The following is a 25,125-nucleotide window of genomic DNA, read 5'->3' as shown; positions in this document are numbered from 1 at the left end:
TGTAGTATTCCTTCAGGCAAAACACTACCGCTTTTGTCCACTGGCGCCGCTGAAATCAACGAAAACTGTAAGTTCCTTAGTGTTGCTTTAAAATGTTCATGTTCTTACTAAAATAAAAAAAACTTGTACGTTGTATCATTGAGACTGTTCTGTAAATAGTTTTCAAATAAAGAATAAATATAGCAACTTCTGAGCAATCCATATCAATTTCAGACTTAAAATAGTGTGCCAATTTCTGCCGCACCCCATTTCCGATTAAACCACGCCCACTTCCAGTTTAGGCCACGCCCCCTCTGAGTACAGATACTGATACAGATAATTTGGAGGGGTAAACAGATACAGATACAGATAGTGGTGTACTCGCTCATCCCTAGTGTTTATGCAGCCGGTGAGCTTCAGTTCCAGCCAGTACTGACTGATGGCGAGTCTGACATAATGAAACTGGAACTGTTTCAGAAAGCCTTATGAGCGAGGCCGAGCGCAGAAACTGTAAACAGAGCCGTGCACGCCCGGAGAAGAGGAGCTCGCACTCGCACGCTTCCGCCATTGATAGGCGTTTTTCCTCGGTTGTCTGGCTCATGCGCGTTTTTCAAAAAGCGAGTAACAGACGTTCGGCTTCGTCTTTTCGAGAAAATCCTGTATGACACCCTTAAAGCAATCAGGAGCTGCAGGACGCAGGGACACAGACATGTGGAACCGCCTTCTTTGACTTCATTCTGTTCCTTCTAATTGTCAGTAATAACCTGTGACACACACACTGTCCTCACGGCACACCGTCCGGGAACCTCTGCTGTAAAGTAATCCCTTTTTGGAAAAGTAACTGTACTGAGAATACACCAGATTTCAACTTTAACTGTGACAGAATACAGTTTCTCTTACTTTCTAACACTGTGACATGGAATCCGTTACGCCCCAACCCTGACCGTAGTTAGAATAAAATATATCATGCAGTATTGTTGATGAATAAAAACGAGATGAAATGTGGTTCATACGAGGGGGGACCCAAAAGTCCCCGGACTGTGGTTATAACTTTTTATTTTTTTGTTTTCACATTCAATCAACACTGTCACCTTCACAGTCCTCTCCTTCGGCTTGAATCCAGCGCTGCAGCCAGGATTTCCATTGCTCAAAGCAGTCAGCAAACTCCTGCGTAATGATCGCTTTAAGAGCGTTCTTCGATTTTTTCTGCACCTCTTCCTCATCATCAAATCTCCACCCCTTCAGTTCCTTTTTCATTCTTGGGAAGAGACAGAAGTTGCAAGATGCTAAATGGAGGGAATACGACGGATGGGGCAGCAGGGCCATGCCGTTTTTCACCAGGAACTGTTTTACCGCAGAGCCCTGTGCGCTGGCGCCTTGTCGTGATGGAGCCTCCAGTCCCCCTCCCCCACAGCGCCGCCGCTTCAGCCTGACCGCCTCCCGGAGCGCCGCAGCACTTCCAGGTGAAAGTCCTGGTTGACGGTTTGCCCCGGCGGCACAAACTCGCTGTGGACCGTCCCTTTGACGTCAAAAAAAGCAGATCAGCTTCGACTCTGCGGACATTGTCCTCTGTGCGGGAGGTGGAGGGTCGGCCGGAGCGAGGCGAGTCTTCAATGGACATCTGACCACTCTTAAAGCGCCCATAGACCTGTGTTCTCCCCAGAGCCTCATCTTTATACGCGGAGTGGATCATGGTGAGTGTTTCTGTTGCTGTTTTTCCCAGTAGAAAACAAAATCGGGTTCTGCCATTTTCGGATTTTTAAAAGAAGAGACATAAACACTGGCTGTGAGCTGCCTGTGCGTCTTTGGGAGGTGAAAACTTTCACAGTGATGCTGAAGGCTATGCTATAGCCACATATAACGGCCAAAAGTCTGAAATCTTTCTTGTTTTTTTTTTATAACCACAGTCCGGGAACTTTTGGGTCCCCCCTCGTAAAATAAAAACTAAGCTCAGACATCTTCATATTTGTTGACCAGAACAAGCCGAGATGAAATAGCGTTTCTTCAGTGATCAGTCGTTGTTTTGGTCCGCCGTGGTGAAGAAGGAACTGAAAGGAGAAGCTCTGGATTTACCGTCAGTCTACATTCCACCCTCGCCTCTGGTCCTGGGCTCTGGGTCAGGACCAGGACCCAAAGGACCAGGTCCAGATTCAAGGATGAAATGAGCTTAGGGTGGCAGGGCTCCCTTAGAGACAGGGGGAGGGGCTAAATCACCAGGGGAGGGGCTACATCACTGGGGGAGGGGCTACATCACTAGGGGAGGGGCTACGTCACTGGGGGAGGGGCTACATCACCAGGGGGAGGAGGTACATCACTAGGGGAGGGGCTACATCACCAGGGGGAGGAGCTCAGAGAGGAGCCAGCTGTTTAGGATGGAATCTCGTGGACGCCTCCCTGGAGACGAGCTCTGGGCATGTCTCACCAGGAGGAGGCCCAGAATGTCTTAGGCTGAATCCCATTTCACCCCTTAGCCCTCCCGCTTGGCCCCACCCCTCTGTCTTGCACGTTCACGTGGAGGGTAGGGTGTCCCGATTGTCATTATGATGGAGGGGTAGGGCCAAGAGGGAGGGCCAGTCACCCCTCCAAAAGGAGATTCTCGAGAGGCACACTTCAAACGGAGGGGTATGAGCCAGTGGCGGCCAGTGGTGAGGAGCGCTTGTTTTGTCCGCCTACACCGCGACTATCGGGCGGGGTTAGTTCACTTCCGCATTGGCGGGAGCGCTCGTTTTCACACCCGCGCATTCCAAACACGACAGATAGACGATTATTTTTCAATAAACTGGTTTCTTCAACACCGCCCGCCTGGAATGCGCAGGTGGGAAACGAGCGCTCCCGCCAATGCGGAAGTGAACTAAGCCCGCCTGGTAGTTGCGACGTAGGCGGATAAAACAAGCGCTCCTGCCACCGCCCCTCGCCACCGGCCGCAGATTTCCCAGAAAAGCCTTGCAAGATCAGCAAGATGGCGGCGTCCGCAACGAACGAAGTTCATAAATGTCAGTATTTTGTCAATTAATAAAGTTTTAAAATGTAAGAAAAACATTCTTCTTCGGCAAACAACTGTCGCATCTGCCTCCGTCATCGGCAGCGGCGACTACTGATGACGTACGCGATTGTTGGAGGGGTGTTCCAATTTGGAGGGGTTTACTTTCGGCCCTACCACTTAGCACTCCGTTTCAAAGGGGGAGGGCTAGAGAGAGAGGGGGGACTGGGCCTTACTGTTCTCACTCCTTATTCAGCTGATCTGTTTTTACCATCTGGACCCTCAGGGCCCTGAGGTGCTCTGGCAGTGGCCTACTGTGAGTCCCAAAAGCCAGAACCAAGACCCCCAGTGAGGCGGCCTTACGCCCCCGCCTCTGGAACAGCCTGCTGGAGAACCTCAGGACCGCAGAGACTTTTGATGTTTTTAAAAGGAAGGTCAAAAACATACCTTTTTAATCAGGCTCTTAACTGATCTTTATATATTCCTCTTAGTTTTATCATTATTTATTTTATGATGTACTTCTTCTTTTTAATCTCATATTACTTATTTTATTTCAACTTTTCATTGTATTATATATATTTTAATTTTTTAGTTATGTAACTCCTGTGTTTTCTGCGGGTGTCCTTCACACAAGAGTTTGATCCAGTTTGTTGCTGGGTGGGGTGGGGGGGCCGGGGGAGGCTCCCCTCTCCCCTCCTTGGTGTGTGTAACCAGAAGATATGGGAGTGTGTGTGTTTGTATGTATGCATGCATTTGTGTGTGTGTGTGTGTGTGTGTGTGAGTGTGTGAGTGAGTGTGCGTGTGTGTGAGTGAGTGTGCGTGCGCGTAACTTTGATGAAGGTGCTTGTTTTGTTTATACACTGATTTTTGTTTTAATATTGATAAGAACTTTGTACTGTTTATTAATGTAAAACTAGTCTAGAAATAAAGTTTTATTTGATTCTATCCCTACATGCATAGAGCTGTTTTTGTTGTAATGGCCTGGGAAATTCAGCTGTCACAGCAGCATCAGTAGCAAGCAAGCACACAAAGCAAAAATATATAACTAGTGCAGAAAATTATAAACAGCGAAGGCTATTACTTTATAGGCTATATGTATATTTTTCCACCTGTAAAGATGTTTTTCCAAGCGTAGTTCCATACTTCTAGCTGTATAGGTCTATGTTCCTTCAAGCACGTGTCTATGCTTCTACTTGTACAGAAATGAGTAGAGTAGCGAGAAGAGCGTTACTTTATTGATCCCAAACTGGGAAATTCTGGTATTACAGCAGTCTCAAAAAGAAAACAAAGCATAAGAGCTTGTTTCTACCTGTATATGGTCTATGTTCCAAGTATATACAGGTTTTTGTTTCTATTTGTATAGGTCTACGTTCCTATGTGTACAGCTCTATGTTCTAGGTGTACAGCTCTATGTTCTAGGTGTACAGCTCTATGTTCTAGGTGTACAGCTCTATGGTTCTAGGTGTACAGCTCTATGTTCTAGGTGTACAGCTCTATGTTCTAGGTGTACAGCTCTATGGTTCTAGGTGTACAGCTCTATGTTCTAGGTGTACAGCTCTATGGTTCTAGGTGTACAGCTCTGGTTCTAGGTGTACAGCTCTATGGTTCTAGGTGTACAGCTCTGTGTTCTAGGTGTACAGCTCTATGGTTCTGGGTGTACAGCTCTATGTTCTAGGTGTACAGCTCTATGTTCTAGGTGTACAGCTCTATGGTTCTGGGTGTACAGCTCTATGGTTCTAGGTGTACAGCTCTGTGTTCTAGGTGTACAGCTCTATGGTTCTGGGTGTACAGCTCTATGTTCTAGGTGTACAGCTCTGTGTTCTAGGTGTACAGCTCTATGTTCTAGGTGTACAGCTCTATGGTTCTAGGTGTGTAGATCTGTGTGCGTGCGCCTCCCGGACACGGCAGTGAGAGTGGTGGATGAGGAAACGCGGCAGCAGCGGCAGTGTTTCGGCTCCTCTCCGCCTCACCGTGACTCGGAGCTTCGGAGCCCGGCAGCGGTTAGCATGTGGCTAACCGCCGCTGCTCTCCCACCGACGAACACAGCGTGGCGCGGGACAGCGGTTCAAACCCGGAAGCGACCTGAGTGTCCAGCTGCTGTTCAGGTTCTGCTGTCCAGCCTCAGGTGAGCACGCTTACAGGAGTCAGACCATCTGGTGTCCGGAGAGAGCAGAACCGCAGCGTCTCTTCGTGACTGTGGTCCGTTTCACACGCACACGCAGTGATCCATTGTAAATATACAGTCGCTAAGGCTGTGGTGCGCATGCGCGCCACAGCAGCATTTCAGAAAAGTCGGAGCGTGTTGGAAAAGTTCCACTTCTAAAGCCGTTTTGAAGAAGTTGCCTTCACTGAGTGAGCGCTGCTGCTGAGCGAAGTGCAGCGAGGGTCCCGGAGAACCCAGGGTCCCGGAGAACCCAGGGTCCCGGAGAACCCAGGGTCCAGTCCTTACGGACTCCCTGTGATAACGTGCCGGTGTGCACGGCAGTGAGCCTTGCTGCAGCGCTGTGGTGTTGAGCACCGGCTTCACTCCCTCACCGTCCAGACGGGCCTTTCCAGGTGATGTTTGCATGTTAGGCCTGTGTGTGTGTTGTCGGTTTCCTTCCAAAGCTGTGGTTATTGTGTGAGTGTGTTTCCTTGGATGGACTGCTCGCCTGTCCAGGTGGACCCTGACTTGGGATCCGGTCTGCACTGTAAACTCTTGGTGCATGCTGGGAAATTAATATGCAACCTACCTTTATTGAAAACTTTCCAGCTGCCTATAAAAGCTGTGGTTATCTGTCGAGGTAGTTTCTCTTCCATGAGTCAGCGCTGTCGATGAAAGCCGTCTGGACGCCTTCCTCTGTTCTGTGGCCAGGATGGTCCCAGTGTGTCCTCAGTGCTCTCTGTGCTCTCTGAGTGTGCTGAAGTCAGATATATCATCGCATGTCATGTTTGATCTCATGCTTTATCAGTGTTTAACATTCATGCAACTCAGATAACCTGTTTTCATTGTTATTATGTTGAAAGTTTGTTCTGGTGACATTGTCCCTGAACTCTTTAAAACTGACCAAAAACATTTAATTTATGACAGATACTATTTCCAATAATGCTGAAACCCCTAATGCACCAATGGAAGTTTAAACAAGCTTTTAAAATCTGCAGTGACAGAATGTAGTGGACATGTCAGTGAAAAATATCAATACGATCAAGAACCTGCCCTACAACGCCAGAGCCGCTCTCAGCTAGCACAGTTCAAAGGTCAGCAGTCCATCGCAGGACACACACACACACACACACACACACAGCTCACATATTTCTAACCGTGGGAGAACCGGGGAATCTGCAGAGAGAACAAAACAGTCAAACTTTTCCACAGCTGGTGAAATGTTCTTCTTTTGTCTCCTGGTACAGGTGTGCCAGAGAAGAACCGTCACCTCCAGAAACAGGACGGTGGACCAGCATGTGCCCCGCTGAACCCTGACCCTGTGGGGCTTCGTCTGAATGCCTGTCCTGAGCTCTGCTGTGGAGGCGTCCTCTCTTCACCTGGACGCTGTAGAGGCGTCCTCTCTTCACCTGGACCCTGTGGAGGCGTCCTCTCTTCACCTGGACCCTGTGGAGGCGTCCTCTCTTCACCTGGACGCTGTAGAGGCGTCCTCTCTTCACCTGGACCCTGTGGAGGCGTCCTCTCTTCACCTGGACGCTGTAGAGGCGTCCTCTCTTCACCTGGACGCTGTGCCTGAGTCCAGAGGTCTGAGCGATGTCGCAGTGGAAAGCGTTCTTCAGCCACGGTCTGGGTCAGCTGCGCTGGTCGAACACGGTGGTCCAGGCCTTGGCTCTGACCGTGGTCACGTTCTGTGTGGTCCTTCCTCTGTGCTGCCACCGCCTGCTCTACTCCTACTTCTTCATCCGGTCCATGTACCTGGACTCCATGAGTGAGCAGGTCCTGCAGGACAGCTACCTGCGGGGTCAAGACGCCCTCCGTTTCTGGCAGAGTCTGGCGCCGCTGGGGTTCCGAAACGTTTCGAGGCGGCCCGACCTGCTGGTGACCGTGGTGACGGCCAGACGTAGCGACGGCCGGGACTTCCACTACCTGCTGCAGGTGATGCGGCAGCTGAGCGCGGCGGCGGGGAGCTGCGGGCCGCGGCGCTGCGCAGAAGTCCTCGTCTGCGACGTGGAGAACGGTCCCCTGGACAACCAGGACGCCAGGCTGCTGGAGCCCCATTTCAGGGTGGTCCGGCGGTCCCAGCAGGAGCAGCGGCTGAATAAAGAGCGAGTCAACACTTTTGAGAAGGAGAAGAGGGACTACGTGTTCTGCCTGCGCCGGGCCTGGGCGCTGGTCAAGCCCAGGAACATGGTGGTTCTGGAGGACGACGCTCTGCCCAGACCGGACTTCTTCCTGGTCGTTAAACACCTGCTGTCGCGCCGCTTCGCCCTCCAGACTCTGTACATCAAGCTGTACCACCCCGAGCGGCTGCAGCGCTACTGGAACCCGGAGCCGTACCGCCTGCTGGAGTGGCTGGGGCTGGGCGTGGTGGGCGCCACCGCCCTGCTGCTCAGCTTCCCCTACTGGAACCCCTGCTCCTTCTCCTTCAGCCTGTCGGCCTGCCACCTCGTCTTCTTCACGCTGTACTTCATGGCCGCCGCCGAGCTGCTGGGGCGCCACTACCTGCTGGAGGCCCGGCGGCTGTCCCCGCAGCTGTACGCCGTCAACCCGGCCACCGAGTGCTGCACGCCGGCCATGCTGTTCCCCGGGAACACCTCGCTGCGGGTGGCCCAATACCTGGACGCCTCCTTCTGCGTCAAGGGAAACGCCAAAGACATGGTGATGTACCAGATGGCCCGGGCCCTCCCTGGAGGACGCTCTCACAGCGTGGAACCCAACCTCATCAGCCACATCGGGGCCTACTCCTCCGTCAGGCCCAACCCGGCCAGACCCAAGCTCCTCTGACCCGAAGACCTGGTCCTGACGGGTCTGCCTGTCGCTGTACTGGCAGGACGCCTTTCCACTGGAACCAGGAGGGTGCTCTGGTCATTGGCAGAACGCTGACGGCGTTCTCTCCACGCTGGGGGCTTGCTGGTGGTCCTGACGCCACTCAGGCGGATGTGGAAGGATCGACCGTTGACCGCTGGGTGGAGGGTTGGTCAGCGAGCAGAAAGCCGTTTGCTCTGTTTTTCTGTTCATTGTGTGAAGTTTGATGGTGAGCCTAACAACCCCTTCCTGAATAAATATGACCTTTAAATGACCTCTGAGGTGGAACTATGGAGCAGCTTGAGTTGCATCTTGACCCCAGTCAGGAAGGCAGTCTGGTTCACCAGCTGATTCCAGAACCTCCACCAGGTTTTAATCGCGAGAAGAAACGTGACTTTGCAAAATTTTCAATGATCAACACCCCGTGATGACCAGCAGGGTGTCACAGCTCTGCTCCTCTGAAGGCCTGGAGTCCCGTCTGCTGCACCTGCAACCTGCAGCGTGACCCTTTGTCACCCACAATGCACCTGCACCCCCACCCCCCACACCACCCACAATGCACCTGCATCCCACACCCTTCACTCCACCCACCCTCACTCCATCAGCCTTCACCCCACACACAAATGGGAGTGTGTTATGAGTGTCTCAGGTGTGGTTGAGAATTGGGTTTAGTGCCCCCCCCCCCCCCACACACACACACACACACACACACCCCACCACCCCCCCACCACCTGGCCCAGTGTATTTGAAGTTGCGGGCGGTGCCAGGCTGCCAGGTCTCTGAGAGAGTTGTGTTTTCCTCCAAAGCCAGCAGAGCCTTTCATGGCTTCAGAGATGCTGATTACATGCTGATCTTTTATTTTCTGCTCTTTGTTTCAGAAATGCTGATTTTTGTTTTGTTTTCTGCTTCAGAGATGCTGTGATGAAATGCTGGTTTTTTGTTTTCTGCTCTGTGTTTCAGAGATGCTGTGATGAAATGCTGGTTTTTTGTTTTCTGCTCTGTGTTTCAGAGATGCTGTGATTAAATGCTGGTTTCTATTCCATTCTGACTCTTTGTTGATCTTGTAATCAATCGTTATTTATAGAGCACTTATTTATATATATATAAAAACGCAAAGTAATAAACAGTAAAATCAGTCAAAAAAACAAATAACTAAACTGCACCATTTATCAGGGTCATGTATACACACACACACACACACACACACTCCCATTTTGTTACATGAAAGAGGAGACATGGCATGGCACTGAGCATCATGGGAAACTCCACCAGTGGGGCCGCCCACACTGGGAGAGGTCAAAGGTCATGACTGCTGGGGCTCCTGACCCCCAACCCCGTCAGACCAAGAGAACCCCCATGCCAAGGCTTGGACCCCCCAGGCCAGTCAGGACCAGAGGACCGCAACCAGCTCCAGGTGTGAAGCCCCCCCTCAGCGTGAAGCCCCCCCCCCCCCCCCCCCCCAGCGTGAAGCCCCCCCCCCCCCCCCCCCCCCAGCGTGAAAGCCCCCCCTCAGTGAGAAGACCCCCCCTCAGTGTGAAGGCCCCCCCCGCCCCCTCAGTGTGAAGGCCCCCCCCCCAGCGTGAAAGCCCCCCCTCAGTGAGAAGACCCCCCCTCAGTGTGAAGGCCCCCCCCGCCCCCTCAGTGTGAAGGCCCCCCCCCAGCGTGAAAGCCCCCCCCCTCAGTGAGAAGACCCCCCCTCAGGAAAACTTAGTTAGAAAACTAGTTAAACAGCTAAAGACTGAAGAGGATATGATACAAAGTTGATAGAAAATAATTAGGGCTGGGCACGTTAACGCATTAATAACGCGTTAACGCACTGCTTCCTTAACGCCGACAAATATTTTCGTCAGTCACCCCCCCCTGGCTTAACGGGGCACAATTCAGCCTGACTGACTTTATCCTGTCTGCGCTGTCTGCGGTCCGAGATAGAATGAAGTTTGAGGAAGTGTGTGCTCATAACAAACTTCGTTTTTCATCTGCTCTGCTCTTGCTGGTGTGTGTGTGTGTGTGTGTGTGTGTGTGTGTGTGTGTGTGTGTGTGTGTGTGTGTTTGTGTGTGTGTGTGTGTGTGTGTGTGTGTGTGTGTGTGTGTGTGTGTGTGTGTGTGCATTTTCCTATCCTTGTGGGGACCAAATGTCCCCACAAGGATAGGAAAATCTGCTCGATGTGCCTTGTGGGACCTTCTTCAGGTCCTAATGAGGAGAAACAGTGTTTTCTTGACCATGTTGTTACTGAAAAAGTAAAAGTCAAAAACCTTTCTTCAGGGTTAGGCTGTGTTGTGGTTTGGGTCAGGGTCAGGGTTAGGGGCTAGGAAATGCATGATGTCCTCACAAGGATAGAAATACAAACCTGTGTGTGTGTGTGTGTGTGTGTGTGTGTGTGTGTGTGTGTGTGTGTGTGTGTGTGTTGGGGGGGTCGGTGGTGGCAATCTTGGTAAAGACCTGGTATGAATTGTAAAATTATTATTGTAAAATTAGTAGTTATTTAATGTAACTCCAGTTCTATGAGAAAGTGTGTGCCCACCTACGGGCTCCGCTATTGGTACGCCTCTGTGACGCAGCCAATCCACTGAGACAACAGAAAACTCGACGCACCAATCCCCGCCGCGTGATGGCGCAGCACCACGCCCCTCGCCGAGGGTATATCCCGAGCCAGCGGCGGTCGCTCTCCCTTCTTCTGAATTCAGCCAAGTAAGGGAAGCAGGCAGCTGGGCCAGCAGGTAGGCGGGCTCGCATACGCTCGTAGGACTGGAGTTACGTTTAGTAACTACTAATTCTACTTCGTGATATGCTAAGCCCGCCTACGGGCTTCACTATAGAGTATTTGCAGTCACGTGACCCGGAAGTTGGCAACCGGAGGACCGCCACCATGTTGGAAGGAAAACAAACCGTGATACGCACTGTCATCCATAGAGAGGAGTGCACTTCGTTGTTCTTTAATGTTGAAACCGTCGACTGATAAGGAGTGTCGGGATGTTGCTGTGTTGTCAGATGAAGTGGACAATCTTGACGTAACACACCAAAGACCGGTACCGGGAGGAACTATGGATTTCAGGCTGCAGCAGGACCCGTATGCAGGGCCGAGACTCCAGAACTCCCGTCTGCAGGACGCGGATATTTACTGTTTTCTAACCGACAGTTCTTCTGCGTACAAGAGCCTGGATTCCTACAAGTATTTTTTTTTTTCTGGCTTTGTGGGAGCGCCGGGACAGCATCGAATCGACAACACGGACAACGTTCCTGTAAAGTCTAAGGTGTGTAGATCTGCTAACTTACATGTCAGAGTTAAACTCCAGGCCAAAATGGACTTGTTCATCTTGTAATGGTGCGTTCACACCGGACGCGTCGCGGGCGTCGTCGACGCTTGCGACGCCTCGAAGCTGACGCTTGTGACACTTCAAGCACGACGCTGGATACCAGGTGGTCACAAAGCTCGCGACGCTCGCGACGCTCTTGACACGCGTCAGTTTATTGGCGCGCTGGAGGCTGATTTCTGTTTCCAGCTATGGCGGATCGCATCAGGAGAGCGGCTTGGCTTTATTTTTTTAAATAAAGCTAGACCGCGTCGTCATCGGAAAAGTCGCTATTGGCTGGTCTGCTCCTCTCTGCTTTGACTGCAGCAGGGGGCGCTGCTGAGACTGACCGCTGTGAGAGCTTTGGGACGGGGGAGGGGCTCACGCAGCACCCGCTGCTCATTGAGGACAGCAGCGAGACGTCCTGTCACGTCTCCAGAGCACCAGAAAAGGTTGCTAGATTTGTCGCTAGTTGCTTTTGACAAAAAAACGTCGCCAAGAGGCTTTGGAAAGTCGCCAGATTTAGCGAGAAAGTCGTCAAGTTAGCAACACTGGCCGGCCCGCATCGGTGCTCGGATCACTCGTAGTGACGTAGCAGCGGAGGGATCGTCTCTGATTGGTTGACGCTCAGCGGCAGCGCGTCGAAAGTTCAGTTTTCCCAACTCTCAAAAAGCGACGCTCACTGTAAGGGACGGACTACTTTGGTGGTTGCCATGGGGACATAAAAACTCTGGGCGTGGGTAGCCGATGAGAGGAAGAAGGGGGCGGGTCAGGAAGAGACGGGGATGGCGGTAAAGGGAGCGAACGGCGTGAGGAGCCGAGCCCCAGCCTCGCTGTTTTGAGGTTCGGAGAGGCGGTTCAGCTTTGTGGCCGGGAGCATCACAAAACCGTGGGCGCGCCTCGGACGGGCGTGTGGTGGGCTCCTGGCGAAGCTGCCTCGAGAGGACGCCTCAGGCTGACGGCGAAGTGTTTGGAGCGCCGCCATTGAAAGTTTCCGGATGAAGCGCTCATGCGGAAGTGACTGAGAGCGGGCCCGGAGCGGAGCCCGTCCGGTTACTGAACGCCGAGCTGAGTGTGGAGTGAACCGAGGACGAGTGGTGCATCTGGCGGAGGATAGGCAGACGCCGAGTCTCCCGCAGTGTAAACCCGCCGCAACCCGCCCAGAGATCCCGAGTGTGTGTGGCAGAGCTACCGGAGAGGACGGCAGGCTGCAGGGGGCGCCGCGTGCGTGGCTAAAGTGGAATATAATTAAACACAGAGTTGTTCCCTGCCATTCGGCTGTCATCTCAGCGACCATCTCTTTTACCTGCTGCACCTTGATTCATGTTTACTGTGGAGTCCAGAGGAAAAAAGGTACTGTTTTTGTCTTTCTTATTTGAACCGCTATATCAGGAGCTGACGGAGGAACTATTGCACTGTAAAACAAGTGCACTGTAAAACAAACGGGACCAAGTAAAGTCAGCTGTTCTTTCATCAGCCCTAAGGATCTATAAAAGACTTTGGTAACACTTTACTTGAAGCCCCTCTTTATAACACATTATAAGTAGTTATAAACACTAATACATGATCACAATGCTTTATAACTCACGATACAGCAGTATACAGCATAGGATTAAGGTTAGGGTTAGGGTTAGGGTTAGGGTTAGGGTTTGGTCCTGGCATTGTGATCATCTTTGAATGTTTATAACTACAGCTACACATGTTATAATGGCATTATAATGCTTTATGAATGTACTTATAATGTGTTATGCAGGGGGGCTTCAAGTAAAGTGTTACCAAGACTTTCTTTGGATTAATTCTTTTGGTTAAGAGGACTGTGTGACTGAAACATCTGAATCAACAGGTTTGTGGTGAACATTTATGCTTAACTGTTTATCTTCTCCTTTGAGTGGGTTGAATTTATTATTGTGTATTTGAGATTGGTGAAATCTTATTTGTCAATTGTGTGATTCTGTCTGTAAAACCCACTAGCTGGGTAAAAATTACTGGAGTTCAGCCACTTGGCGTTAAAGCATTTCATGGGTCAATACCTCGAGGTATTCTTTTGAGGGTATTTTGTTTTGAAGGTGTTTTTGAGGTAATTTTTTGAAGATACTTTTGTTGGGGATTTTTGGTGTTTCTAAAACTTCTCCTAATTCATTTTATTTACCTTGTGTTGGTTTTTCTTATTGATAATATTATCCCTCTTCCTGAGCATTCTAACAAACTGAGGATAATTTATCATTTCACTGAGGTCCTTAAATAAATCCCTGGTTAATGTTCCAGTCATTCAGTTGTCTGAATTCTTGTGCTGCTCTGAAGTGGGGGCACCCCGCCTTTTCTGGTTTGGAGTAAGGTAGAAGAGTATCGTGCCAGTGTAACTTTGGTCCAGAGTGGTCTCCGCTTTATTCAGGTCCTAGATATTAATTTTCCTAGACCAGAGGCCAAACCAGAGAGGTATCCACATACTTACTGTTGTAGGTACAGGGGTTTCTAGCGCTAAGGGGTAAAGACCAGATCTTGCGCTCCTTTAGCCTTTCAGGGTGGCCTTCGTCGTTCCCCCACCTAGCGGGATTATTCTCCGTTACATCACGACGCTCCTGACGCCGGGGACGCGGGTCGTGGGCGTCGATGCTCGAAACGCTCGAAAAGCGACGCTCATGACGCTCCTGATGCGCCGCCCCGCCGCCCGCCGCTCCACGACGCTCGTCCACCATAGACTTTGCATAGAAAAGCGCCGCTCATGACGCTTGCGACGCGTCCGGTGTGAACGCACCATAAATACTCACAATCGGCTCTTAAAGGGATAGTTCAGGATTTTTGACATGAATCTGTGTGGCATCCCAGTCAGCAGTGTTGTTCATTCACACAGACTGACCCCTGACCCCTGACAGCATCCAGTGAGCGGAGATCCTGTCCGGTTTAGGTCCAGAGGAAAGTAGTCCGGCAAGTTTGCTGGGGGCACGAAAATAAAGCGTTTTTCTTCTCAATCCAATATGTGTTCGAAAGAGTGATATATTTGCATCACAAAACCGTTGTCCCACAAAAAGTCAGACCTCGTAAACGCTTGGCACTATTTTCTCTCCCTTCATATCACTCCACGTCGTCTCCAGCTGCAGGCAGTGCAGAGATGCTAACAGCTAGAGCTAGAGCTAGCTAGCTCTTTCCTCGCGGTAAACAAAGTGAAACCAGCGCGGCTGCCTCCAAAGAAACCATGCAGTAAATGCTTCAACTGCTTCAAGTGCGATTGGTCAAAGGAGCTGCCATCAAGTTGCAGAAGAGGTGCCACTACCCCCCCGCCCCCCCTTTATTTTTTTTGGGTCAACTCAGTCAGTGGTACATAAGTGCTGGGTTTTGGACCACCTGACCTATTCTACCTCAAAGGTGGAGTCGGATTAAGTCCCTAGGTATTCTCTGAAAAATTGAGTCTTCAGTTGTCTCTTGAAAGTAGAAGAGGACTTGACAGAACTCCCTGCAGCACCACATCTTTGCAGAAACACTTCACCTGAACTCCACACAGCAAAACAGCAAATTCTATAGTGTTGATTTCCCAGTGTAAAACATTTGGAGTTATGGGTGTTAAACTGGGTGTTGTTTTCACACCTGCCGTGCTGATAAAGCTCTGGCGGTGGAGCTGTTTCAGGGTGTCAAGTGACTACACTCCCGCCTGAGTTAAACTCCGGGGCCCTCATTTATCAAACGGTCGTACGGCGGTATATGGGCGTACGCCTGTCATACGACCATATGGAAGACGACTTCGGCATTTATCAATATGATCGTGATCATTCGGAAAGATGAAATCTCACGACAGGTCTGACATCGTGGAGCAAGTTTCAGTCAGTGTGGTTTTCTGACTGTAATGGCTCCAGTTTCAGTGTTCATGTCATGTGTGGAAATAAATTATAAGGCGTCTCTGTCAGAAGTACCGTTTGACATGTGTATTGGAGCCTGCATGTGTCCTGGTTTTATGATACTTACAAGGTAAAAACATGAAAATAATATAACAATAATCTGGATAACTCCACTGTGTTTCTCCACTGATCACAGATGATGAGGCTACAGTCCAGTGAGACTGGATCAATTAGAAATAACTGCATGAGATGTTTTTATTTTTCAGCATATCAACAAATCTGTTGATTATTTCAGACCTTAAGTGTGTAAATTCGGAGTGATGAGGAGAGCAATACCACTGCTGGTCATTTTTTTTAACGAATTTCATTTAGTCGGGAGTCGAAAAAAATGCAGTTTAGCGTCTGACAATTAGAACCAAAAAGCAGCAAAGCACAGAGTGAGCTTCTTCGTGTAACACTAATTCAACTTTTATGGGTTATTTACAGTCCTGACAGCAAGCTGGAGCAGCAGTCAGACATTAGCCGCTGTGTTAGGAGCCCCGCCCACCTGTCAAACAGGAAATAATGAGTGGAAAATCCGCTTTGTCAGTCAGGACGGGAAAACGAGTTGAATTCTCTTTTTTCGTTTTTGCCCAAAAATGAAAAAGCGAGAAAATGGCCCATTTATTGGAATCTGATGATGTCAATTTAACAGAAACTCAAACTGACAAAAGGTACCTCGTCCCTTCAGGATGGTGACATTGTTTTCTCCACCAGCACACCTCAAAGAGCAGTGTCCGATGCGGCTATTATTATACAATATAGCCATTGTAATGAGAAGCTTGGACGCTGTTGTGTGTCTTGAATGATATTTTATTCGAACAGTGGCAAAAAATAAAAGAAATCACATTTATTACAGCCCCAGAGGGAGGAAGTGAATAAAACCTGTTAAAAGGGTGTCCGCCCGTATGCGACGCTCCTTAGAAAACAGCGAACGCACCCGTATACAAACAGGGATCATCTGATTGGTCAGAGCGAGCCGGCTTTCTATTGGTTGACAGCGTTGATACACGAAAAATCCGAGAGCAGAGCAGAGATCCGTGAGCACAAGTTCCGTGAGAGCAAGAGGAGGAGTTTGAGTGTGAGCGCAGGAAATCTGCGCGAGCAGCGTCGTAACCGAGCGCGAGGACACAGTTTGAGCACGCAGAGCAAATTTGAGCGTGAGAGCAGAGTTCTGAGAGACAATACCACGGAATCCCAGAATGAAATCGATAAATGCTGCTCTCAAATCAATTTAAAATGCTCTTGAATTTTGACAGGGATTTCACTCCATACGCCTGTTGTTGGACGGGATTCTCTGGATGAAATTCCCAGAGCAGCTTTGAGCTCTTTTCTTTATTAAAGAGAATGCTGGTATTATTTTTGTATTGTGTCCTCACCACTTATCTCTCGCTCTGTCCTACTGGTTCTGTGTGTGTGTGTTGCTCTCCCTCTGTGTGTGTGTGGTGCATTGTGAGTGTGAATGGGCTCAGTGGTGTGAGGGATTAGCATGAGAATAGTGTGTGTGTGCTGGAAGGATTGTCCCATGGAGCTGTTGTGGAGCAGCTCTGTCCCTCGTCCTCGCAGCAGTCCCGTCGTCCTCCTCGTGTCTCTCTGGACAGAACTGGTGCCAGCATGGAGAACCAGCACACCTTCCTGTACTTTGCGTACGGCAGTAACCTGCTGAAGGAGCGGCTGCAGCTGAGGAACCCCTCGGCCACCGTGCACTGCGTGGCCAGACTCAAGGTACGCTCCAAACAGCTGCCGGACATCTGGCCCGAGTCCCCGATGGCTCACGGTCTCTGTGTCTTCTCAAGGACTACAGGTTGGTGTTTGGGAACCATAAAGGCCTGGCCAGTGACCGCTGGCATGGCGGTGTGGCCACGATCGAGCAGAGCCCGGGAGATGAGGTGTGGGGAGTGGTGTGGAGGATGAACATGTCTGACCTGGAGTCTCTGGACAGGTACTGTCCTCCACACATCCCCTCATGGACTCCAGCATCCACAAGGAGGACTGACTTCTTCCTCGTGTGTGTGTGTGTGTGTGTGTGTGTGGTCAGTCAGGAGAACGTGATGTTGGGTGCGTACAGCCCCGTGGAGCTGTCAGTGAGGATGAGCGGTCAGGACCTCCACTGCCGGACCTACATCATGAACAGCTGTGTGTACGCTCCTCCGTCACCTCAGTACCTGAAGGTGAGTCTCAGCAGAAACTCATTTCACAAACATTCCTGGCTGTCTCCCACTGCGTCGGTCCGACAGGGAATCATTTCAATTTAAAAGCAAGAAGTCAAACAAAATGTCTGAAGTGTGAGGACAGCGGTGTGGACAGAGCCGCTCCAATCCGTCCCCGACTGCAGCACATGTTCACATCCCATGGTGGATCCAACACACACCTCTGTGTTTCTAGAAGGTGAATTCAGAGGAAAAACTGCCAGTCTGAAACCAGCTGAGACTAATGACTGTAGGAACAAAGATAACAACAGGAACAGCCTCACATTTCAGATCCCGATACGGTTCTGCGTCAGGCCGTCTGGAAAACCACCGTGCTGACAGGAAACCGATCAGAGACACTTCATGGAAACAGCTTTCCAAACGTCTTGAGGGAAACAGGAGATGAAGAATCAGACCGGATGATTCAAAGTGTTTGTCAGAATGATTCCACCATCGTCTGCATATGTTGAGAACATTTCTTCATCCAGACCGTGAGTGGACCTCCAGCATGGAGGAGCACGGAGAACAGGCGCTGACGGCCAAACACTCCATCAACTCCTGGCCTGCCATGCAAACTCAAAATTCCATTGTGTCAATTAACTATGAGTTGGACAAACTCATAACCAACAAAACTTGACCACTGAAATTCTCCACTGGATTTAAGGTAGAGACAACATTTTAGCAGGGTCCAGCAGTCCAGACACATCCTCCAAAGTCCTGATGAAGCTACAGAGCTCTCTGAAACAATGCTGCCAAAGATCTGAAAGCAAAAATCTATCAGAGAGGTTGCACCACTGCAGGTCGTCTTCTTCTTTTTAGCTGCATCACACTTGAAGTGTGTGCGGAGGATTGAGCCAGGAGTGGAACCACGCTCAACAGGAGCGTTGAAATAAGATGTTTCTAGAGACCAGATGGACTCCAGCTTCTCAGGAGACTCGATGGGCGCTGAGACACCACCAGCACCGGGAAGCTGAGCTGGCTGTCCCGCAGTCCGCTTCGCAATATCTGAGAATGAAGTTCTTCACTAAAAGTCCTTCGGAGCCAGCTGAGGAAACGTCGCCATGACAACAGAAATAACAACTATAACATCTCCCGCTTCACTGCTGAATCAGAAACAATGCTTTCAGAGGTGTGTGTGTGTGTGTGTGTGTTTCTTCTCTGGATTGTTCTGTAGATCATGTGGCAGCAGCACACCTTTGTCTTCTACACACTCTCGTTTTGTTCCCTGTTGTGCAGCGTGAGCTGTGTGTGTTCACACACACTGTGTGAGTCCTGTGAAGTGAACAGACATAATGGAAAACCTGAACTTCAAACTGACAAATTCACCTGCTAATGCTAATCTGTTCCTGAATGCTGAAACTGAACAGCGCGCGCGCGTGTGTGTGTGTGTGTGTGTGTGTGTGTTCAATTAGAAAAACTGATCCCATGTGGTCCCCTGCTCTTTATTTGTTGTTGTCGTTTGTATTTTCTTCTTTGTTTTTAATTTTAGTTTAATTTTTTGTTCAAAAATAATTAATTAATTACTTAAAGGACCTGTATCATGCAAAATCCACTTTTTTAAGGTTTTCAGCATGCCACAAAGTTGATTTCCCTTTCAAACCACCCCAAAATGTTATTTGCCTTCTTCCACACATGTCTGAGTAATCTCTGTCAGTCTGCTGCTCTCTACAGCAGCCCCTCCCTTCAGGTAGAAAACAGCTCGTTTGAAACTCTTCAAACCAAAGTACGTCACAAAGTTGAACACCCCGCCCCCCGCAGACAACACCCCACTCTCCTCTGACCAGCAGCAGCTGATTCGCATTTTCCACTGAGGAGACCCCCCCCCCCCCAGAGTCTGGAGGGTCTGAAGGGTCTGGAGGGTCTGAAGGGTCTGGAGGGTCTGAAGGGTCTGGAGGGTCTGGAGGGTCTGGAGGGTCTGAAGGGTCTGAAGGGTCTGGAGGGTCTGGAGGGTCTGGAGGGTCTGGAGGGTCTGAAGGGTCTGGAGGGTCTGGAGGGTCTGGAGGGTCTGGAGGGTCTGAAGGGTCTGGAGGGTCTGGAGGGTCTGGAGGGTCTGGAGGGTCTGAAGGGTCTGAAGGGTCTGAAGGGTCTGGAGGGTCTGAAGGGTCTGGAGGGTCTGAAGGGTCTGAAGGGTCTGAAGGGTCTGGAGGGTCTGAAGGGTCTGAAGGGTCTGAAGGGTCTGGAGGGTCTGAAGGGTCTGGAGGGTCTGAAGGGTCTGGAGGGTCTGAAGGGTCTGAAGGGTCTGAAGGGTCTGGAGGGTCTGAAGGGTCTGGAGGGTCTGAAGGGTCTGAAGGGTCTGGAGGGTCTGAAGGGTCTGAAGGGTCTGAAGGGTCTGGAGGGTCTGAAGGGTCTGGAGGGTCTGAAGGGTCTGGAGGGTCTGAAGGGTCTGGAGGGTCTGAAGGGTCTGAAGGGTCTGGAGGGTCTGGAGGGTCTGAAGGGTCTGGAGGGTCTGAAGGGTCTGGAGGGTCTGAAGGGTCTGGAGGGTCTGAAGGGTCTGAAGGGTCTGGAGGGTCTGAAGGGTCTGCGCTTGGTGAGTTTCTAACAGGAAAAGACGTTTTCGTGTGTGTTTGTGTGTAGAGAAGCTAGAGCTAAAGAGCTAAAGCTAACCCTTAGAGAAGCTAACGCAGCTCCGATTGGTTGAAGTAGCTGTCAGTCAAAGTCCACAGGGGGAGAGGCTGGATCTTCAGTGAAACAGAGCGTTTTCTCTTCCGAGTTTCAGAATTAGCCCCAGAAAATCTTTTATTTCACTTTTCCTTAGCGCCAAAAATAAACTATTACCATGTTAATGCTAATAATAGGGTTTGGACTAGCAAAAGAAGCATGATACAACCCCTTTAATTAATGAATGAATTAATTCATTCATTCATAATGTGACATTTATTTTCAATAATATCAATAAGATGACATCGTTCAGACTTTTCAAATCGCCGACAGTTCTGGAAGCGTGAGCAGAGCTGAGCCTGTGAAGAAAATCACCCTGCTGTTTCAGGCGCAGGCATCCTTCAAATTCTATGGTTTCATTTCCTGTTCCAAGATACCAGCAGCGAGGAGGCTCTGGACGGGAGGAGCCTCAGATCACTCTCTGAGCAGGGGGTCCTCAGAAGTTTCAAGTATCACTCCTCCATTATCAGGGGAAGGACAGTAACTTTAGACTGAAACTATCCTGCATCAAAAACCACATCTGGAGCAGATGCCTGAGGAACCTCAGCTGGCCCCACTGGGTGTGGAGGAGCAGCTGCTGTGCCCCTCCCTGGTGACGTGGCTCCTCCTCCCTGGTGACGTAGCTCCTCCTCCCTGGTGACGTGGCTCCTCCTCCCTGGTGACGTGGCTCCTCCTCCCTGGTGACGTGGCTCCTCCTCCCTGGTGACGTAGCTCCTCCTCCCTGGTGACGTGGCTCCTCCTCCCTGGTGACGTAGCTCCTCCTCCCTGGTGACGTAGCTCCTCCTCCCTGGTGACGTGGCTCCTCCTCCATGGTGATGTGGCTCCTCCTCCCTGGTGACGTAGCTCCTCCTCCCTGGTGACGTGGCTCCTCCTCCCTGGTGACAGAGCTCCTCCTCCCTGGTGACGTAGCTCCTCCTCCCTGGTGACGTAGCTCCTCCTTCCTGGTGACGTAGCTCCTGCTCAGATCCCTCCCACATTCAGATCAACGGGGCCCTCAATACGATGGACATTATTTCAATGAGGAGCAGAGATGGGGGGGGTACCCGCCTGGATGGGAGTGGCCAATGCGGTGGGGAAGTGGGGGGGGCCATGTGCCTGGAGTCCTGATGTGAGGGGTAGTGGGGGGGTTTCAGTGGGCGGGGGGGAGGGGGGGGTGGCGGGCATTGCCTGGAGCCCTGATGTGGGGGGCAGTGGGGGGGCCATGTGCCCGGAGCCCCTGTCTGTTGAAGATGTGGAAGAAGTCCACAGATTAGGATTTCTAATGATGGTCTGCCGTCGACGGGAGGATGCTCTGGCCCGTTCCTCTGGAAAATGAAGACCAGCCAATAATGTCACTCCACAGCTGGAGGCCTCGATCAACAAGTGGCTCAAAGGAGAGAAGAACCGCTACGGTAGTCTGGAAGGACCGTGGAGCTGGACTGACCTGTGAAGTGGACTCCGTCTCCTCTGGCTAACGACTCAGAGGCCTGATGGATATTCAGTAGGAACATGAAGCTGTTTTTTCTCCTACAGGCGCCAGAGGGTTTCAGGGGAGGCGCGGCGTGACAGAGAAGAAAAAACCCGTGTGGGCTTCTGAAGCAGCCGCGCCGTGTGTTCTGTGAGATTCCTCACCCAAACCCCCCCCCCCCCCCCCCCGCTGCTGGGGATGCGAATCGAGAACCGGTTCTTTTGTAGAACTGGTTCCTCATGTCTCGATTCCAAGGATTGGCTGTCTCCTGAACGGTTCCGCTTATCGGTTCCGCTGTGTGCGTGACGACGTACCATGCGCTCCGCGCATGCACTCCCAGCAGCCCCGGCGCCTGCGGTCCGCTCCAGCGCCGCTACAAAGCTGCAGACCGGAAACTTTCAGCAAGGATCCTGTTTCCTCACTCCGGAGCCGCTGCTTCAATCTAAACAGAAACAGGTCGGGTGCCAGATGGAAAGTAGATACGTGTTCCTAAATCAGTGATTTCAAAATAAAATCTGTGTCGTGTTTTTGCGTTCACATTGTTTCTTCTGGTAGAATATATGACAACGCCATCTAATCATTATCTGCATTAGAAGAATGAACGATGTTGTACTTACTCACTGTAGGAAAGTCAAACGACACCAAAATTGCACAAATCAAAGCTCCATGACCGGAGCGGCTGTGTTGCCAGGTTGGACAGGTTTCTGCACAATCAACTTCTGTTGAACCCGAGGTGGGTTGATGGAATGGCTATGTGTTTGTGACGTGTTCGGTCCGGTTTTTACGGTTTTAACGTGCATTTTCCACAGAGATGGAGGTTTGGACTGCTTTCTATTGTTGGACAGTTTTAATATTATATTTGGGGCAGATCTGGCAACCTCCATCAGCTGACAGCAGACACACTGAGGCAGTGTGAGTGACGTCGCTGCAGAGCTGGACCAGACAGGGGCATCCAGTGGGAGGCGGTGGAATCTGGTTCTGAGCTTCCCAGCCTGGCATCAGGAAGAAGCTCCAGAGTTCGGCTGGATTTCACACCAAAAGATGAAACTGGGGCGACTGGCAGCTGCAAAGTTTTCATGACATGGATATTTTTTTCTTCTGTTCAGGATGAAGATATTTAACACCTCACTCAATGAGAAGTGATAAGAGAATTGAAAATGGAATTGAAATCGCTAAATTCTTAACAATTCCCATCCCTACCGCCGCTCCCACGGTACGAGTGAGCACTCCCGGCATGTAAGGCTTTGGCCGTTGCGGATCTTGATTTTACTGGTTCATTATAATTCCATCCTGAATTGTGATTCCATGAGGGACGCAGTCAAATATTATCTTCCAACCCACATAACACATGTTGTGCTCCAGTGTTTTTACTTCAAATGGTTCCAACCAGATGTAGTGGTGAGCGCTTGGTGAGACAGCAGGAGCTGAAGGCCATTCCAGTGAGGGGCGATTCCCTGAGAAGAGAAGACAAAATGGTGAGATTTGACAGCACTGCTGGGCGGTGATGAAGTTCCCCTCGCTCCATGCAGGTGATCGTCATGGGAGCAGAGCAGAACGGGTTGCCTACGGACTACCAGGAGAAACTGCGAGCCATCCAAACCAACATGTACGAGGGTCCACTTCCCGTCTTGGCCGAAGTGGAGCGAGCCGGGAGACGAGCTGCAGAGAGGGAGCGCAGCGATCCACTGTGCCACTGAGCACAGTCCAGGAGCCTCCTCTAGAAACACTCTTTACACACAAAACGGGTCCTGAAGATGTGAACGCCACTTTGTATACAAACACTGTGATTTATAAAAATAAACTTGCCAGGAAATTTCTGCACTAAATGTCAGGTTTGATCTTTGCACATGAACGCTGGGAGAAGAGTGAGACTGACAGTGAGGTGGAGATCCGAAGCCTGATTTATTTCAGACATATCAAGCATTTCAAACACCAAGCCTACGGAGTTCTGGACGTGTTCTGTAAGTGAACCAGTAGGACCATGGCTGCATAGCAGTATGTTCGTCTGTCACACTTTCGTCCTCAGATGGTGTAGAGCAGTGGACAGCAGCACTGGTGGATTACTAGTGTTGAAACGGTGTGGAACAAACAGTTTAACTGCTGAGGAAGTACAGAAATCACAGATTGCACCAATGACACATCAGGATGAAAAGAGATTTTAGGGACAGTGACAGGCCGCTGGGAGTCTGTGGGTTCCGCTGCAGGGATGATGCCAGCATGACCAACATTCCCATGTTTTAATTCTAGAATGAAGAGAACAAACAGACGGCCTCTCTGGCTTTGCTGCAGACCGTCTGCTGCCAGCCTGCCGTCTGCTCGTCTGCTCCTGAGACGCTCTCTGGGTCTTCTGTGGGTTCTGCCTGGCTGTTCTTCAGCGCTCTTTTAAGCCCTGGGAGAGTGAGGTGGGGGGGGGGGGGGGGGGGGGGGGGGGGGTGACTAATTTCTCACACCTGAGAGCAGTCATTCCCCACACTCTCTCTCCCCAGCCTGCTCCAGCTCCTCCTCTCTGCCACACATCCAAGATTGTCCCCACCCCGCCCCGCCTCGCCCTGCACCACCCTGCCCCGCCCTGCACCACCCTGCCTCGCCCCGCCCCACCCCGCCTCGCCTCTCCTCACTATCAGGTTTCTGGCGACCGGCTCTTTCCAGAGGGAACGACCCGTCAGTCTGATCCCACTGACAACATGTTCGTCCACATCCAGAGCGGCCAGCCGAGGAGGCTCAGGCGTCTGTTTAGGACGCCTCCTGGACACCTCCCTGGGGAGGAGTTCTGTGAGTGAGATAAGCTCATAAAATGAGTAGGACGTTTGTTTCTTTATTACTCTATCGCAAAAGATAAACTTCAATCGAAAACAAAATGTCGATCAAAGCTAAAGAAAAGTGTTTGGAGTGTTTCGACTTCGTTTTGGCATTCAAACACCTTTTTTTCCGATCGAAGTGAAAAAAGTTTTGAGGCCTATTTTTGCGATTGAATCATTTTGACACAAACGTCCCGCAGTGGGCGGAGCTTCTCCATTGGTCGGGCATGTTTGAGTGACAGGTGTCCACACCAATGAGAATCTCTCCAGAAGAAGCTAGAAGCTAGCTACTTGCGTGTGCGGGGAAGTCACTGTTTTCTATTTATACATCCGTGATCTATACGCATCCACCTTTCCGAAGGACTGCCTTCAGTTTTCAAAGATGACGTTAGGCTACGTTCAGGCTGCAGGCTGAAGTGACCCAAGTGATCCGATTATTTTGCCCCGATGCGACCTGGATCGGATCTTTTCATGACAGTCTGAACAACACAGATCCGATTTTTTCAAATGCGTCCCACGCCACTTGGACATGTGGTCCTAAATCCGATTCGTATCTGATCTTTTGCCATGCGACTTCAGTCTGAACGGTCAGGTCGCATTTATCTGACCTACATATCACGATATGGGGCGCCGAAGACGTGTGTCTTACCGTGAGTGTTAAAAAAAAAGGCGCTCGCAGGCGTACATTAAGGTAGTTCTTGTCATCCGAAAATTATTAATGACCTCCGTATCATTAAAGCCTCTCATCACTGTCCCACCACTCCTGCTGCGTTTCTCTGGACGGACGTTGCTGCCGCTGTCTCACAAAACGCCATGGCCAAAAACTCGGCTCTCTTCCTTCTCAACCTTCTTCTTAAAATCAGGTTGTAAATGTTTTGCTCCGGTTGGACAGCAACGTCAGGATGGTAAAATACGCTGCACCGCTATCGTCTATGTTTACTTCCGCAAACACTGAAGCTTCTTCTC

The 25,125-nt window shown here is 50.6% G+C and overlaps 2 protein-coding genes across 2 annotated transcripts; both read left to right on the top strand.

Moving 5' to 3' along the window:
* The first annotated feature begins 4,847 nt into the window (after positions 1-4,847).
* Positions 4,848-8,935, top strand: pgap4 (post-GPI attachment to proteins GalNAc transferase 4). Its single transcript, XM_030103544.1, has 2 exons — positions 4,848-5,084; positions 6,350-8,935. The coding sequence occupies exon 2, from the start codon at positions 6,696-6,698 to the stop codon at positions 7,884-7,886; it is 1,191 nt and encodes a 396-aa protein (XP_029959404.1). The 5' UTR covers positions 4,848-5,084; positions 6,350-6,695; the 3' UTR covers positions 7,887-8,935.
* Positions 8,936-16,681: 7,746 nt separating this feature from the next.
* ggctb (gamma-glutamylcyclotransferase b) lies at positions 16,682-23,058 on the top strand. Its single transcript, XM_030103477.1, has 4 exons — positions 16,682-16,792; positions 16,864-17,009; positions 17,106-17,238; positions 22,891-23,058. Exons 1-4 carry the CDS (start codon positions 16,682-16,684, stop codon positions 23,056-23,058), a joined length of 558 nt encoding a protein of 185 aa, XP_029959337.1.
* Positions 23,059-25,125: the final 2,067 nt, after the last annotated feature.

The sequence above is a fragment of the Salarias fasciatus genome, chromosome 11 (genome assembly GCF_902148845.1).
Source record: "Salarias fasciatus chromosome 11, fSalaFa1.1, whole genome shotgun sequence".
Classification (NCBI taxonomy): Eukaryota; Metazoa; Chordata; class Actinopteri; order Blenniiformes; family Blenniidae; genus Salarias; species Salarias fasciatus.
This window is presented reverse-complemented; position numbering and strand designations above follow the sequence as displayed.

Coding starts and splice junctions, on each gene's coding strand:
- ggctb (XM_030103477.1), top strand. CDS start 16,682: ATGGAGAACCAGCACACCTTCCTGTACTTTGCGTACGGCAGTAACCTG. Junction 17,010..17,105: donor GACCTGGAGTCTCTGGACAG/GTACTGTCCTCC, acceptor GTGTGTGGTCAG/TCAGGAGAACGTGATGTTGG. Junction 17,239..22,890: donor CGTCACCTCAGTACCTGAAG/GTGAGTCTCAGC, acceptor CGCTCCATGCAG/GTGATCGTCATGGGAGCAGA.
- pgap4 (XM_030103544.1), top strand. CDS start 6,696: ATGTCGCAGTGGAAAGCGTTCTTCAGCCACGGTCTGGGTCAGCTGCGC.